Source organism: Pocillopora damicornis, chromosome 3, assembly GCF_964200805.1.
Source record: "Pocillopora damicornis chromosome 3, jaPocDami1.2, whole genome shotgun sequence".
NCBI classification, from domain to species: Eukaryota; Metazoa; Cnidaria; class Anthozoa; order Scleractinia; family Pocilloporidae; genus Pocillopora; species Pocillopora damicornis.
In genome coordinates this window covers 10,975,737-10,992,484 of record NC_142672.1, presented here as the reverse complement: position 1 = coordinate 10,992,484, position 16,748 = coordinate 10,975,737, and the positions used below count along the sequence as shown (strand labels likewise).

The following is a 16,748-nucleotide window of genomic DNA, read 5'->3' as shown; positions in this document are numbered from 1 at the left end:
TTTGTTTTTTTCAATCTTGCTATGGCAACCTCATTAACGGTCGCCGAAGTTAAATGTAAATTTTGAATGGACTGTCGGTAGACCAGACAAAAAGCTCTTTTTTTAAAGTATCAAAATTCTTGACAAAATTACTTCGCGCTTCTTTGGACAACGATGAAATTTTTTTATTCTGAATGCTTCTGTCATGAGTCAAGAAGGATGCGCACTGAAAATATATGATTTTTATTGCAGATGAGTAGAAAGGCCTATTGTGGAGCATGTCTTCGAAGGACAAGTCATATAAGGGCGCGTGGGTGAGTCCAACCTCACGACGGTTGGCGGTCCAGTGAGCTACTTTCCAGTAATTTACGAGGACGGACGTAACGCCGAGTACTTGAAAGCACTGACACGGAAACAGAATGAAAATCAAAACCTACCCAAACCCGTTTCACTACTCTAGAGATATTTTGTAATTTTCTTTTACATACGTATTATTAGGTATTTTCTTTTTCTACTGAGAGGGAAGAGAAGGCTCTGGAAACGAGATTGGAATTGTAACAATTGTTCCCTCACAATGCTTTTTATATCGCATGAAAACTCCCGGATGAACTTCACGAGGTTCAAAATCCAACATGGCGGAACGTGAGATCACAATCAGAGGAAGGCGACTTTCTCAATTGAAAGTTGATGAACTTAAAGTTGAGCTGGAAAAACGCGGCCTCAAGAAAAGTGGAAACAAAGGAGTTCTTATTGAGAGGCTACAGGAGGTAACGGAGAGCTCTCTAACGCTGGAAAAAACCCGTAGATTGTACTATCTCCTTTCCCCGGTTTGTTTGCGTTTGCAGCTGAGCTTTCTGCTCATTTTCAGCTGTTTCTGTCTTCCGATATGAGGGAATTCTTTTAGACGTACATATTTTAAACAACAAGAGAAGGAAATTTTTGATAATTGATAAATGCATTGTTTACATCAGTGTAACGATGCAATTTCAAAGTCATCGACTATGTGAAGAACATCTCAATTTACACAAAAGTTGTGCCGTAAAAGGCAGATAATCGAGCATAATAATCTGAATGAAATTCAGTGATATCTCGATCTGGGTTATCATGTTAAGGTTAAGCATTGAAATCTTAATTCTTCAATGCAATGTAGTGTCTAAAATTTATTTGCAAGAATTTGGCAGCTACTCGCCATACTACGATAAAATGTAACTTTCCCAAACGCCTAAGTAATTTCACTTTCTACTCGTATTATACTCTCAGCAATGAGAGAAATGTAGATTAACTAGAAACCTTAAGGTGAAAGTTTCTAGCAACTGAAATTTTGTGAGATTATCATTGAAAGCCCAGTCAAAATCTCCCTTCAACCCTTAGATAGAAATATATCCTTTAGTCGGTGTTATGCACCGTTCATACAACCAGGGCCTGGTCTGCAGTAGGTCTAAATGGCAACTGTGAAGGAAAGTAGATAGCTTGATAATTATAGACATGCACATTGCGGAAAGTAATGGGAGGCTAAGTGGCATGGGGCTACTTATTAATTGGGACAAATATTCTACAATCCTTGTTATTGATAAAAGCTGATCTAAATGACACTACCTTCTTGGCATCATCATATCCAGCTGATTGTATTATCAATACTTTAAACAACTATTGTCAGATCTTAACAATGTAGTTTGGTATTATCAACTGAGTTAATAGTATAAATTGGTCATTGTCAATAGTTTCAAAGCTGGCATTTTAAGCGTTAGCCCTTTGTCAGAAAAAAGAGTTAACACTTGAAACTTCAGCTTCAAAACTCTCAACAGGGGCTAATTTCTCTCCCTCCAATGCAGCACTTTAGTTTCTTTAGAAACTTACCTATCTGCAGCCTGATTTGTCATTCTTTTACTCCAAAGATCTAAATTTAGATAGTTTCTGTCATATATGTACATTTGAATTAAGATTTGAGAAATTTGTGTTAAGTGAAGCAAATATTTCCCAAGTATTTCTTTCTTATCAAGCCCCCAAGGTTAAATTTATAATTCTCCCTCCTAGCTGGTCTGGATTCCTAATTCTCTTTTTCCTCTTTTCATTTCATATTTTAGGCCATTGACAAGGAAATGGAAATGAAGGAAGGGTTTGAGAGTTATCCTGTACCACAACAAGCTCCTGCACGGGTTGGAGAGCCGTGGCCTCATCCCATGATGCAGCAACAGCAACAACCTGGTATGCTAGAGAATAAGGCTAACACAATTCTTATGTTTTTGATATGTCCATGTAAAATGTAGAGTTACCCATTCATGCTCTTTCAGCTTCCCTAATTTTGCTTGGGTTATGCCTATTGAGGTAAGCACAAGTGAAAGCAAAACAGCTCAAACATTGGCATTAATGCAAGTACAAACACAAGCACAAGCACAAGGATCAGAGTTTTTCTTTTTCTTGTGCTAATGCTTGTGCTTGTGATTGTTGACATTAGTTTTCCCTTGGCATGTTTACCTTATGCATGCATTGGGTCACTTGTGAAAACCAGGCTCAATCTGTCAGTGATTTGGTTATTTAAGTGAACAAGGCCTATAGTCTTTTAGTCAGAGTTAGCTCTCTTTAACCCTTTATACCCCAACATCAGTATGCATATTCTCCACATTGTCCTTTATAAAGTTCTAAAGGTGCCATCAATGGGAATTTGTTTGACAATCAAGAGCATCTCTCCTTGATGATCATTTCCTGTATTCTCGTGACCTTAACCCTTTAACTCCCAAGATCTGATTGTTAATTCTCCACTATAGCTGCTAGACATTTCCTTGTAAATTAGTGATGAGAACTTGGTGCTATATCAAGATAGCAGCTTCTACCTGATAAGTTTGATTATTCTGATTACCTGTTTGCTGAAGAATGTATGGATATTGTAGGGAGAAGTTTTATGTTAATCACTTCTGGGAGTTAAAGGGTTAATGTTTGATTCAGAGGTGATATTGTAGGAGAAATTAGATTTTAGTCACTCTTAGGGGCCAAAGGTTTAAGTTAGCATTGTTAGGATTCAATGTGAATGTTCTCTTGCAGGAGAGAGGTTTTGCTAATAATTTTAATCTAACATAAGACTGACAATGTTTGCCATTATTTTGGTAGGTGGTTTCCCTGTTCAGCCAATGGGAATTCCACAAGGAATGATAAATCAGCAACAAGGATTGTTAAACCAACCTCATGTTATGATGAACCAGCAGCAGATGATGATGCATCAGCAACAGGTATAGAGTATATATACTTCAGTGGACTCTGATAGAGGTTCAGTGTTCCCTTTTTACTCTCTATTTTATTATAAAGAATGCTTTCTTCAGGGAATTGGTGATAATTGGTAATTAATATTTAGACAACAAAAAGTGTTTGTTGTTAGGTCATGAACACTTTTTTTACAGTTTTGTGGAATGACTGGATAGGGTGAAACCACTTGGAGTCTTAGTACCTTTTCAGGGGACAAGGGTGTTTTCTGAGGAGGTAACCTTCCATGTTGGGCAATAATTGTAACTTTTGTAGGAGCAGGGTTCTCATTAGAGGACCTGGGTAAGGGTACCAATATATGCAAGTCTACCTCAATATGGGATGTAAAATATTGTACTTCCAGTGTCACTATTATACTTGGCTGCTCTCATGTGGATGCCCTTGCACTCAGAAATGTAATGAAACCCTTGTTGAAGGGGTTCTCAACAAATTGTTTTCAGAAAACTGTCTTCTTAAGCACTTTGCCTATTCTTGATTTTAGTTTTCTTTCTTCCCCTCAATTTTGTTTTTCATTTTCAGCAAATAACATCACCTGTTCAAGTGAAGGAATTCAGAGAACAGTGGCCTCAAGCCCAAATTCCACCACCCCAAATGTTATATCAACAACCACAGGAACAGCAAGTCTTGAATCAACTACCTCTAATGGCAGACAAGAAACCTTTAACACATGCCTCAAATCATCAAGTTCCTCCGCCTGTTCTTGAACCAGAAGTTGAATCATCAAGCTCATCAGATAACGAGCAAGACTCTGCACAACAGTCCTCAAGTTCATCAAGCCAGGAATCAGATGACCATGAACAGGAACGACCCACATCACTGTTGAACTATAACTATTCCAATGACTCTAGGACTGAGGCCAGGGCTGCTCCTGTAGTTCATGAAAGCAAACCCATCACAGTTCAGAATGTTGAGGAAAAGTCAAAGGAATCTGCGTCTTTGGCTCCAAAAGAAGAGGAAATGAAGAAAGAGGAAGATGTAGCTGCTAATGATAGACCAGAGTTAGGACAAGATGAAAAAGCAGATGTTGAAATGGATGGAGAAAAGACAGTTGCAGAACTAAAGGAGAATGACATTAAGGATGAAGAAAACAAGAAAAAAGTTGTTGATGAAGGTGAAGATGGAAGGCAAAATGAAGTAGTTGGCAAGGAAAAGGAAGGGGAAGTGCCTAGTGAGTCTCTTGAGAATAAAGAAGCAGTTTCAACACCATCTCCTGCAGAAGAGAACACTTTTGAAGTTGAGCCAAGTGAAGAGGACAAAGCTGTCGTAGAGGAGCCAAAAGTTCCATCACCGCAGGTTTGCACTTACAGTACATTCATATAATTTTGGTTTAGGCTAAATTTCCACTTGTGTCTTGGGTGCAGTCTTTGGCATAAGTTAAAGAGGAGAAGTTTCTGTTTGGGAGTAATTAACAGTTGAAGTCAACACATCCAATAGTATGGTTGGGGATAGCATATCAAGCCACACAGTTTATGTGTTCTTTTCCTGAACTTCAGCTGGTTACTGAGCCTTCCTAGTTCAGTGTGAAACTAGCATGTTAGCAGGTTAAGTTTGGCATTTTAGGTAATTACATGAAGGTTTAGGAAGATAATTGAAACATTGAGTTTTAGAGAATCTTTTTGTTTATTACTGGGTACATTTTATTGATCATTCATCACATAAATTACACAAAAATTACTAAAAGAACAGTACATGTGCATCAAATGAAATAACAAATGTTTAAAAGGATTTTAAAAAATCTTTAGGTTGACTATTCAAGAACTTGCCACATGCAGAATAAAATTAGGGACAACTGCATATTTGGAATTGCCTAGAATTCTACCAAAAAAATAATTTCGTAAGAAAATGTGGCACAATCCCACCTGTTGCAGGTGTACATGTACAGCTGGAAATTATATTTGCAAGCCATTTGCATCTTAATTATTGCACATGTACATGTTCATAAATTAAAATACATGTGGTTTCCTTGAATATCCAGTTAATTTTATTGCATTTTTCTTTCTATAGAAGCCTAGCTCTCCAGTTGTAACTAAGAAAAGAAAAATAAACATACCAAGTAAGTTTCCTTGTGTCTGATGTTCCTATTACATTGTCTGTTTGTAGAATTTTTGTATCTGATTGTCTGAATTTTTCTAAGGAACATCTCTGCCAACCACTCCTACATCTGAGGGTCAACCAGGATCAAGGAAAAGGAGATGGGGATCATCCTCATCAAGCAAGAAAACGTCTTTGTCCATTAGCACTGATTCACTGAAGGTATTTTGCAATCATTTTACAGGGTACAAGGTAGATTTTACTGTTTGACTCAAGAACTATAGATCACATGTAACCCTTAAACATCCATGAGGGAACTAGACAGAATTTCGATTTTGATAAAATTTCAGCAAACAACTGATGAGAATAAAGAAAATATCAATTAGGAGATTTTTAGTTGATCCTATGCCAAATTCTCCAAACTAACATTATTAGAAATGTATGGTAGACGATAAGGAGAATTACTAGTAAGGGGAATTACTTGGGAGTGAAAGTTTTATGAAGGGACACAAAGACATTCTCTTCATAGATAAGAAGCTTTAGGCATCTGTTATTGCTACTAAGAGAGAAGCTTTGATCTACTATTGAGGTTTTTAGAGCAAAAACAAATGATCCTAATGGGAGCCAGTCAGTTACTTTCCAGTGGATGGTTTACTATTGAGGTTTTTAGAGCAAAGCCACAAAAAAAGATTATTCTGTGAACATCACCTATGCTGCCAGGATTTGAGCATCATGGCAGTGCTTTTATTCAGTGATTTATTGAGAGATGTTCCCTCTTTGTACAGGATTTAATTCCAGGAGTGCAAGTGCACAGTACCCCTGCCTTGGAAGCAGTCATGGACATTAGAGGTGATGATCATGATGAGGAAGATGATGAGCCAGAAGAAAAGAGAAAGATTGAACAGAAAACCGACGAGGAGAAGGAAGAATTATCAGTAGAAACAATGCCTGAAGTGAAAGATGAGGGAAGGAGAAGAAAAGACAGGATCGTGAAGGTTGAAGAGAAGAAAACAATCAAGCTTCAAAGAAAGCTGGTGGTAGTGGAAACTGAACCTGATACATTGAAAATGGAGGTTGAGGAAGGTATTCATATGTTTGTATATATCTGGTTAGGTTATTGTTATCACCATCTACCTTCACTTATGTTAAGAATGTTTTATTGTTTGATATTCCTAAGCTATAGTGAGGATAGCTAATGTTTGAACAAGTGCAGCATGGCAACTTTTGAATGACCTTGACTTTAGTACAGGCTTATTATTCTACTAAGCAAGACCACCATGAGGACTTGTGAGGCAAATTGATCAAATTTTTTGTTACTCTTGTCTGAATCTTTTATCTTTTGTTGTTTTTATGATTTTATCTGAAACAGAAAAAAATAGGGATCAAACTGGTTTGAGCAACATCTTATGTACAAATAAACTATGTTGCTTGTTTTGTGTCCCTTTGCTAGGGGGAAATGAGGTTTATTATTTCCTAGTCAATATTATTGTTCAAGGCCATTTGAAAGCTGCCACTGCACACGGTTTGCATTTCTTTGAGGAACTCTGTTTGTCTGTCTAACCTTTCTGCACACAGCAGCAGTTACAAGTAGAAAGTGTCCTAAAAAGTCAGCCTTGCACTCTGTCCCTTTGTACATGATGAACCCTTTTCTGTGGCATGCGGTGCGGGAGGTTTTCTTTGGGGTCATTCCAGCTGGGTGCTCTGAGTTGAAAAAAATAAAAACAAAGGAAGCAACTTCAATAATCAAGTGATTAAACCATGGCCACAGACAAAATAGATGGCCATGAACTGAGTGATTTACAGTATGTGATCACATATCATGATGTGTTGCTGATAAACACAACTCTTGAACCATTTGAAATGAAAAAAAGATGAGATGAAACACTTGAAACAAGGCATGTGTGAGGGATGCCTTACAGCTGACTACAAAGACCACCATGCCGTGTGATCCATCAGAAATGTACACAAACGACTGTACCTCCACGGAGAAAACTGCCTCCACAGTTTGTTGGGGCAATTACATGTAGTGTACCTAAAATTGAAAAAAATGGAACTCTGCATTGTAGGAAGCTATCTGCATTTCTGGTGTGTGGTGTGATACACAATACCATCGTTATGTACTCTTCCCCTGACAATTGAATACATTGGAGTTTGCAGCTGTAGAGCACATCATGGAGGAAGCTGTAAAATAAGACTGCCTTCTGAAAGCTTTTCAACACGTGTAATGCCTCAGTACTTGTTCTTTATACAACAGCAAGAGGTTGCACCAAGTAAACCAATGAAACATTGCTACTGGCATTGCACAATTTTTGGGGGTAAATTTGGACAAAAAAAGACTAGTTGTTACCACATCATACTTCAAAAGTCACAAGGACAAAAGAGATCATCTTGCTCAACTAAATGATGATTGTGTGAGATTATTGACTCTGTGGCTATTAACTTTGACATAAATCAGTGAAGAGCTCGCATCAAATGTCATTGGAGATTAAAGTAGTTACCTCTCACTTCTACTACTTCTACTCTTGTGGATGGTGGACATGATGCCTGTCGAAAAAGGAACTGTCAATGGTTGCATAGCAAAGACAAGAGACTGCAGCCCTTCTCAGCAGAAGGAAAAGGAGAGGCTGTGTGAAAATTCCAAGCTTCATACCACATCATCAAGAACTCTAGCTAGCCAAGCAATGAACACAGCAGTGGTATGGTGGTACATTGCACAGGAAGCAAAACTACAAATTTATGCAGACGAGATTTTTAACCGAAAAAGTTTGTATGGCAAATTTGAACATTCCTGTCTTGTCAGGAAGTAGATTGCCCAACCTTTCTACATCTAGTCGTGAACTCTGTTGGGTTAAAAGGAAAGCACCGAAAGCTGTGCACTAACTTAAATCCCACAGTTACAGACAGAAAGCAATCGCTATTTCTGAAGGTGGAAAGATCATTTGCTCAGTTTATGCTGTATCCGATGGGTTGATACTGGGACTTGCTGTATCAGTGAGGAGGTTGAATGTACTCAATGATGCTCTCAAGTTCCTCTGTGGCTGTGCGTACCCCCACCAATACTGTGTTTCAGCCGCAAACCATTTTACCAGCTCTTGTAGAGGAGTATTTTCCAAATAATTTTTATTTTAGAGGTTAATGGAATTTTCAAGTATTTTTCTTGTTTGGTGACACAAACTTTAGTCTGTAAATGTGAAAACAAGGGCAGTTTCACCCAAGGTTTATTGAATTTTTCTTTTCCTACGTTTTAAACCCAAATTTGAGGTCAGTCACTTAAACAAGAAAAAGCAATTGAAGGGTTTTATGTTGTAGTTGGTAGACCAGAGTTTTTCCATGCAATAAAATGCTTGTGCTTATTTCTGAATGGAACCAATTTTGTTCTTTACTAAGAAACAATGCACCCTGCTAGGCAAAGGTAGAATATCAGAGTTGTTATAATGTTGGTGGCACAATGCACCAAGAATTAGTAACATGCATTTAAATTGGGTTTTGCAATTGTAGATTATCCTTTTTTCTACAGGAAAGATGAGTGAAATTAACTTTAAAAAATTGCAAACAAATTAAGAATATATTTTTGTCTGGTATAATACAGAGTACTTGAATAGGAAATTTTCTCTCTTTTTTCCCTCGCGTACACTGTTACAACAGAGGATTGCAATTAACTGAATATTCCCTCGTTCCCCGCATATAAATTGACCTAGTCAAAACTTCAAACGAGAATTATCAAAGAAGAATTTTTACAAAATGTTCGTTTCCAACAGGAATTTGTTCATAAGCATAACAGTGGAATAACTCTGGAGAAATATGCTTAAAATGCCGAAATGTATTTATCTTCTGTCGAGACTATTTACGTTAGAGTAGAACTTGTTTTAGTATTTATTTGTTGGTTAATGTTCGATACCGCTGACTGTTTTTCTATTTTACTATTAGAGCCTTCAGAGAACAAACTGGAAGATAATCCATATCCGAGGCGGTTGTCAGCCCCAGTCCAAGAGGAATCCCCAATACCAGCAGGCAAACGCTCCCCGTCGCCCGCTAAAAATCCCCCGTGTAAGACACTGCATGTCAAGAACCTCGTACGACCTTTCACACTGAACCAGCTCAAGGACCTGCTCGGCAAACATGGAACCTTGGTGCAGGATGGATTTTGGATCGACAGGATAAAGTCACATTGCTACGTTGTGGTAAGAAAGAATAGCACTTGCAACTAGAGCGCTTTCCGCTTGAGTGTCGTAAAACCGAGACCAAAGTAATCACAACAACCAATCACAAGAAACGGAAATACCTTTAAGAGCCAATGAGAACTCAGTGTAAAAATAAACTGCTTAAAGCGCGGGAAAACGCGGGCGACCAAGTCGTGATTGGTTTTTATCTTGCATCTGATTGGCTGAGAGGATGGCGCGAGTTTCCTGGACCAATCACATAAAGAAGCTTCAATTTATGGATTCAACAGGGCTTCCAAGGGGATGGTAGTAGCATTAACTAGCAATTTTCACATGGTTATCGTTAAGATTGCAGTAGTTTTGCTTAACTATGATTGGTTTAAAAATCACGCGTCGCCTTCTCAATCGATCCGATCCAGTATTAAAGACGAATCCCTCCATGTTCTCCGCGTTTTCCCCTCATCAGGCAGCTGACTTGTGTTTACTTGGAGTTCGTATTGGCTCATTTTGAAAGTTTGTGCCGCTCTCATCAGTCACCTAGGTTACTTTAGTTTTGGTGTTTCGGCACAATTGAAATAGGTGGAGTTATGTCCGTTGATAAAATCCGTCCCCTGTGGAGATTTTTGAGATCTTTAGCAACTCCATGTTTATTAGTTGAGGTTAATTTGTTTCTCCCGGATTCTGTTTCCAACAGTACACTGATGAGGATGATGCAGTGGCCAGCAGAAAAGCCCTACATGGCATCAAGTGGCCAGCAACAAGTCCGAAAATCCTTGATGTTGATTACGCTGATGATGATGAGGTTGGTGTGGCTGTGACTGTCTCTCGGCTAAAGGTTTCAGCTGTTCGGCCTGAGTAGTATTCAGTTTAAAAGTGAACATTATTTTTTTAGTTAAGTCTAACCCTTGGTGCTGCATTGCCTCACTTGCAACGAAACATTTCAAAAATTAAATTGATCTTTACTTAACAAATAGAGAAGCCTTGACTGTGCTCTGTTCTGTTGTAAAGCATGCAGGAAGCGGCTGGAGCACGAAAGAAGCGTAGGGGGAAACACGAAACGTAGTCGAGGACAGAGCACAGTCAAGGCTTCTCTATTTGTTTTATAATAAAGAATCCGTTAAATTCCCCAAGAATTACTTTCAAGTTTCAAAACAAACTTTATTTCCAAAGCGAACAATAGTGTCGTCAGCATGCTCTATACTCTCATAAAGCACGCTACAATAAGCCAATCAGAAGCCCTGTTAGAATGGTTCAAATAATCTGATGGCTTTACAGGACTAAAGCTGTCAAAAATGTCAAACCGTCAAAGTTTATATTCTGCAATAGTTTACAAACTAAAATAGTTCGGCATGTCAAATTTAAACACTTTGGCCTGAATTTTTTTAGTTTCTAGTACAGAATCTGAAAGTGAAATGTTCAGTGAAATTCGGCCCAATCGTGGCTCACAAAAATACGCAAGTTATTTCACATGACAAGTAGAAAACAAACTGTTCAAGGCGAGTGTTTTATGAATGAACGACAGCCGAATTCACCAGAACATGAAGATCACTCGGAATGACAGCGCCGTAAAACTCGGCTGTAGTGACTGATGTGGCCTTCCACTCAACGCATCGGAAAGGTTATCAGAGCAAGCTCTTATTTTTTCCCTCGAAGGGTAGTCGATCTAGTTCCAGAGGCTTGCTCTACTGCGATGACCAAAGATCGCCATGATGAGCTAGCCGCGATAGACCTCAGCATGATTGCAGTCGCTCTGACACCGTCATGATTAGTATGAATTTTAACAGTTATGCCAGGTTATATTTTTCATCATTCCTTTTTTTTTCTGTTTTGTTTTTGAACACGAAACTTTATATACTATAGAAGTGTTAGCTGTGTCTGATTTTTATTACCTTACGTAAACTTGCAATCTAACTGAGCGTGAAAACCTTTAAAACTCGGATTGTCCATCTTGTTTTATCTTTAAGGATTTTTGTCTCTGCTCACGTTACAGTAACGTAAATTACTGCGCCTAGCATTTTTGCTCGCTTGTTCCGAAATTTCACTTTCAATCAACGAAAGAAAAGCTAGAAAGAAGTCCCGGAAAAGGTCGGACATAGTACAATTTGGCAGATGGCGTGACAGCTTTAGCGCAGTTCTATGTTCTATACTCTCATAGAGCACGCTCTTTTAACCAATGACAGCAAGCGTTATATCCGAACTTTATTGTAAATACTGAATAGATCGGAAGAAATCGATTCGGACTTATTTCCATTTTCGCGAGTCTACTCGGCGCGAAGCTTCTGCAGGGTGAAGCAATCACTCACCTTGACGGTGATTATTAGAGTCAGCTGTGGAGCGAAAGCCTTTGACAGAATCTTCCGTTACGACGTTTGGCTACATGAGTATTAAGCTTTCAACCACTCAGTTAGACGTTTAAATTCGTACCTAAGTATGTGAAATTGATTTTTTTTGTGTTTGTTTTTGTTATTTTTACAGATGGCGAGAGATACAGATGGTCTTCTCGGTCGCGAGAAGGAAAAAGAACGAGAACTGAATGCGGAGAAAGATGAAATAAAAGAACGTGCAGGTATTTGAAGTGTAAAATTACACCGTGTACAGTGATTGTCCAGTTCATTGGTGCTTGACATCGAATAAAGTTGTTCTCGTAGTTATATAAGAGATCGTGATTTTGAAGCCGCCAATCCGTTTCAATTTGCTACAAAATGCAGCTCAAAGAATGTTATTCGTCCTGTGACCAGTGTGGCACTAGGGGAAAAACATCTGATTCCCCCACAGTGAAGCTCGATACATGAGGTGAACTTAAATGGCTGATCGCGTTTACTCTATTTAGTTGAAGAAGAAAAACCAATGGTAACAGAAGAAAAAGAAGAGGAAGAAGAAGATCAAAAGAACGCTGGTAACCTGCTAGATAACCTTTTCAAAAAAACCAAGACTATTCCCTGCTTGTACTGGTTGCCGCTCACCGATGAACAGGTTTGTCTATCTCAGTATCAGCCCTGCATGCTTCACTGTTGCATTTCATTGGCCTCACTCTCCTTTTCTGTTTTCGTCCGCGCTTGCGACGAAAAGTAAGAATGAACCACTTAAACGGTATTCGTTAGTTTTGGTTAATTGACCCTTGTGACATAATCAGTTCCTTATGTGAAGCCCTTGCAATGAGCTTTGCCCCGAATCGACTTTGGCCAGTTGAGCCATCTTCAAAGAACACTTAACAGAGAGACAAATAGAGATTTTTCAAGGAGAACAGTCTGCATGCGATGGCCTCTCTGGGCATGAATTGCCCTTTTCAATTGAGAATGGACATTTTATAGTAAAGGTGCAAAAGGTCAAACATCCGCTAATTGAGCTCTGAAGAAATCTCTCGACTTTCTTTTGCATGCTGCAATGGGAACCTTGTTCGCCATTATGGCGGATTCCGTAGCAGCTAAGGATCCAATTCGATGTCACAGATTTGAAAACGTGTGACCCTTCAGGTATTTCTCTAGTCATTGCCACGTGAAAATGAGTAAATTAAAGATGATTATTTTTTCGTAGGATCTAGTTGGATTTTGTATTGTTTCTTACTGGACGGTTTCACCGCAGCGTTTATTCTACAGTTACACCGAGAACATGACGAAAACCTTTTTACTCGTCCTTGTGTTTTTCATTTTATGCAGATCGCGACGAGAGAACGGGAAAGAGAGGAAAGACGGAAAGCTAGACAGGATGAAAGAGACAAAGAGGAACAAGAACGTAAAGAGAGACAACAACAGCGAGAGAAAGAGCGGGAATTGGAGCGCGAGAAAGAGAAACGAGAACGGGAAACTACCGACAAACAGCGCTCTCGATCGCCGAGAAACCGACGAAGAGAACGAAGCAAAAGCCGAAGTAGAAGTCGGGGACCAAGACGGCGATGAGTTGACATTCCGATTTATTAGACTTCCGTTGTAATACTCAGTTTTATGTTGGTTTTGTGTTTGACTTGTTTAAGGGGTGACTTTATGTCTCTCTTTAGAAACTAACCGTTAGATTGATTTCTCTTGGCGCATCAATACTTAAGCAAGGCCTGTTTTGGTTGCGACTGTTTGTCCATTCCAATATCAAGCAACTATGGCGAAACTGCTCCTTCTATTCGATCAACTATTGACACTTATACTTTTTACGGAACTTAGTGATTGTCGATTCATTCTACCATTTTAGCCACTTAACCGAAGTTTCATCCTTCTTCAAAAATACCATTTATTTTTTAACGGTTTTAGGACAAATTTGCCAAAATTTCTGTCCCTTTTTTCAGAAATTTGCCACAAGATTTCGTGATATCATAGACAGGTTCAACGCTTTCCGTTTTAAAGTACTCATACACATTGAATTATTTCTGTAGATGTTTTCTGCTCACTGGTCATAGTCGGAAATGGGAGCAGTGCTTCCTGGCGTTTGTGGCTGATCATACACCTTATCTCATGGTCAGAAAGAAAATTAGAAGTTTTGCTCTGACTTGCTTTGTTGTGTTTATTTTGTTTTCGCAATACCTTCTAGTTCCCGGGAACTAAGTGATATTACTACCTTCTTGTTAAGCAACGAAAAGTACTTTGCTCTTCGTTTGTAAGATATTAAGTGAGATTTATGGAAAATCTTGTGAATAAACGAAACTGTGAATATTAAGACTCTCTTTTTATTCCGAGCCACGACTACTGGAGTACTCTGAAATTCGTTTTACTGAGTATGCATGTCTCAGAGATTTTCATCCGCCAGAAAAACTACCCTTAATTGTCTCATTTGTTTGTAAATGTGAATATTTAAGCCTGGGAGATGTGTTCTTTGTTCTGGAGCTGTGATTTTATCTGAAGAGGGTGATTCTGTCGTCATCATCAGATTTAGGACGAACAATGATTAAAAGTGAGTTTTAATTTTCTGAAATTTTATGAAGAAACTACCTAGGTTGACAAAATTCTATGGAAAAGAAACTCTTTTTGGAAACGTGATCATCCTCAAGTAGACTATGAGGTCGAGATTTGTATCACTCTTAGAAATCGAGAGCGTACAATCGAGTTGTTTTAGTCAAAGTGTACACAGTATTCGTCCGAAACTTGACAACCAGGCAGGCTCATGTTTTTGACTCATTTAGTCGACAACTGACACTGTTAAATGACTGTAAACATATGAAAATCATAAATGTGAACTGCGGATAGAGACGTGAACATGAAAGCGATCTTCACAAAAACGAACACTATCTGAGCGGTAGTTAAAAGAAGGCCTGAAAAAAATTTAGGTCTGTACGGGATTAAAACCCATGACCTGTGCAATACCAGTGCAGCGTTGGTTGTTGGTTCCAAATAGACCCGTAAAGTAATGAATAAATGACTGTGAATATATATGAAAATGAAGCATGTGAACTGCGGATGAAGACATGAGTATGATGTTATTGTTATGTTACCCACTACTCAAATATGTTTTACGGAGTAGATAGCGTGTAGCTGGGCCAATCAGCATTTATAATAATCATACTAATTACAGATAATATGGTATAACTGGGAAGAGCGCTCCATCACGAATGGTGTACGATCTGATATGCTACCTTACTCGCTCCGAGAAAAATAGTGAGTCATGTGAGTAACTTGGCTGTGTATTCCCACGTGTGTCATCATTCATTAACACAAAAAACATATGTGAACCTGTCTTGTTCTGAAGCTTTGAACAATAAGTAGATTTCTAACAACTGGATACGTACCGCCAGATTTCCATGCCTGATGATTGATTCAGATCTCGCCCTCATTGACTATTACGCGATAGGAATCTCGAGTTCATGATCTATTAGTGAAATATACAATCATCTAAGTACATCGGTTAAAGTATCAGTAATCATTTGATGACAAGATAAGCAGTAAATAACCTCCGTTGGCCTGTCCAAAAAAAAAAGGCACAAAGAACACACATCAAAAACCAAAGCCGTATGTCTACCTTGTGTCAGTAACCTATTCAGTTTCACTGCCATAAACAGAGATGGCGGAGTTCTAGTATTCGTTCCGCTTGAAGTTCTTTGCAGTAGCACTTGTATCAAGCGGCACCGTATTAAGCGGTCGCTTGCACTTGCGGTTAATTGCCAAAGTCCTAAAATTCCTTCCCCTCAAACACTGTATTTTCCATCTCTGTTAAGCGGTCATCCCTATTAATCGGTCGTGGTCACCCTCAACTGAGTCTCAAGGGCTTGTTTCTTTTGTTTTTTCCGGCTGTATTAGACGGTCACCTAAGGCGGAACCACTCAGATAAAACTAAGAACGAGAGTTTAAGTAAATCTATTATCCCAATTATGACATAAAATGACGTATTTTACCGTTTTTTGCAACACCCCTTTTCCCTGAAACCTGCATTCAACGGTTATAATCGCCATTTCCCGTGGGTGACCGCTTAATAGAGGTCCGACTGTATTTGGTTTTTCTCTATCTATCCGACTCTACCCTACATCTCTGCAGGTACAGAAGCAGATGAATATGCTTACTCGTTTATTCTTCACGGGTTATTATATCACTACGACTGAAAGGAGTAAAAGGCTATCAGCGTAGATGTATTTTGCTCCTAATGAAAAAAATAAGAGAGTGAACGAGTAAACCACTGTAGAGAAGTAACTCTGAGGTCAAATCAAGTCAGTTTTGACAGAGTGGCTGGTATAGCTTATTCCAGTCCCAATTAGAATAGGTGATCGAAAAAAATGGTCGGCGTAAAACAAAAACAATAACAAAAAATCATAAGTGCAGGCGGGTCCGTGAGCGGGTCCACGCCTCACCTGAAGTCGAATGGGTTACTGTACAAAATATACAGCTGCATCATGTTAGTACTACGCGCTCCACTCTTTTTTATACATATTTTATATATAATTTCTGTATATTTGTTGTTAACGCACATGTCAAATCACGGTATGGACAATTTCAGTTTTTTTGGTAGCAAATTCATATCTTAACCTCGATATTTCTGGGTAAGACACTGAAACTCAGTTATCGATCAACATTTTTACTGATAAAATTTTTGCACAAAAATGGAATATCGATACTTAGAATTGGACATAGTTGGTAAACAAGCCAAATTCTGGAGGAGCTGAATTATAAAGAAAGTAGAGCTTCGCTAGCGTGATTTTTCATCTTGTTTTCGTCATGAATTGATGCATCGTAATGAAGAATCGCAGAACATGTATGTGCCATGTGTCTATGAAAGATCATTACTGATATCAAAATGGCGCCGACTAATTAATCACTGGATACTCTATGTTTGTCAATTGTTTGACTGATAAATCGCCATCATGTCATAACAACTGGTCGATTTAGGGATCTAAATAATCGTAACATGATGATG

General features: G+C 38.6%; 1 protein-coding gene across 2 annotated transcripts; it reads left to right on the top strand.

Moving 5' to 3' along the window:
• The first annotated feature begins 560 nt into the window (after positions 1–560).
• Positions 561–14,066, top strand: LOC113667055 (uncharacterized). 2 transcript variants are annotated; one of them, XR_016184763.1, is made up of 12 exons: positions 561–746; positions 2,064–2,184; positions 3,085–3,203; positions 3,754–4,527; positions 5,239–5,287; positions 5,369–5,487; positions 6,051–6,348; positions 9,193–9,446; positions 10,120–10,227; positions 11,901–11,991; positions 12,256–12,898; positions 13,082–14,066. XR_016184763.1 is itself a non-coding variant. In XM_027182851.2 (12 exons), exons 1-12 carry the CDS (start codon positions 612–614, stop codon positions 13,319–13,321), a joined length of 2,451 nt encoding a protein of 816 aa, XP_027038652.2. In that variant the 5' UTR covers positions 561–611; the 3' UTR covers positions 13,322–14,066. The 2 variants fall into 2 exon arrangements, 1 of the variants encoding a protein (XP_027038652.2); XM_027182851.2 differs by having other exon boundaries at positions 12,256–12,398.
• Positions 14,067–16,748: the final 2,682 nt, after the last annotated feature.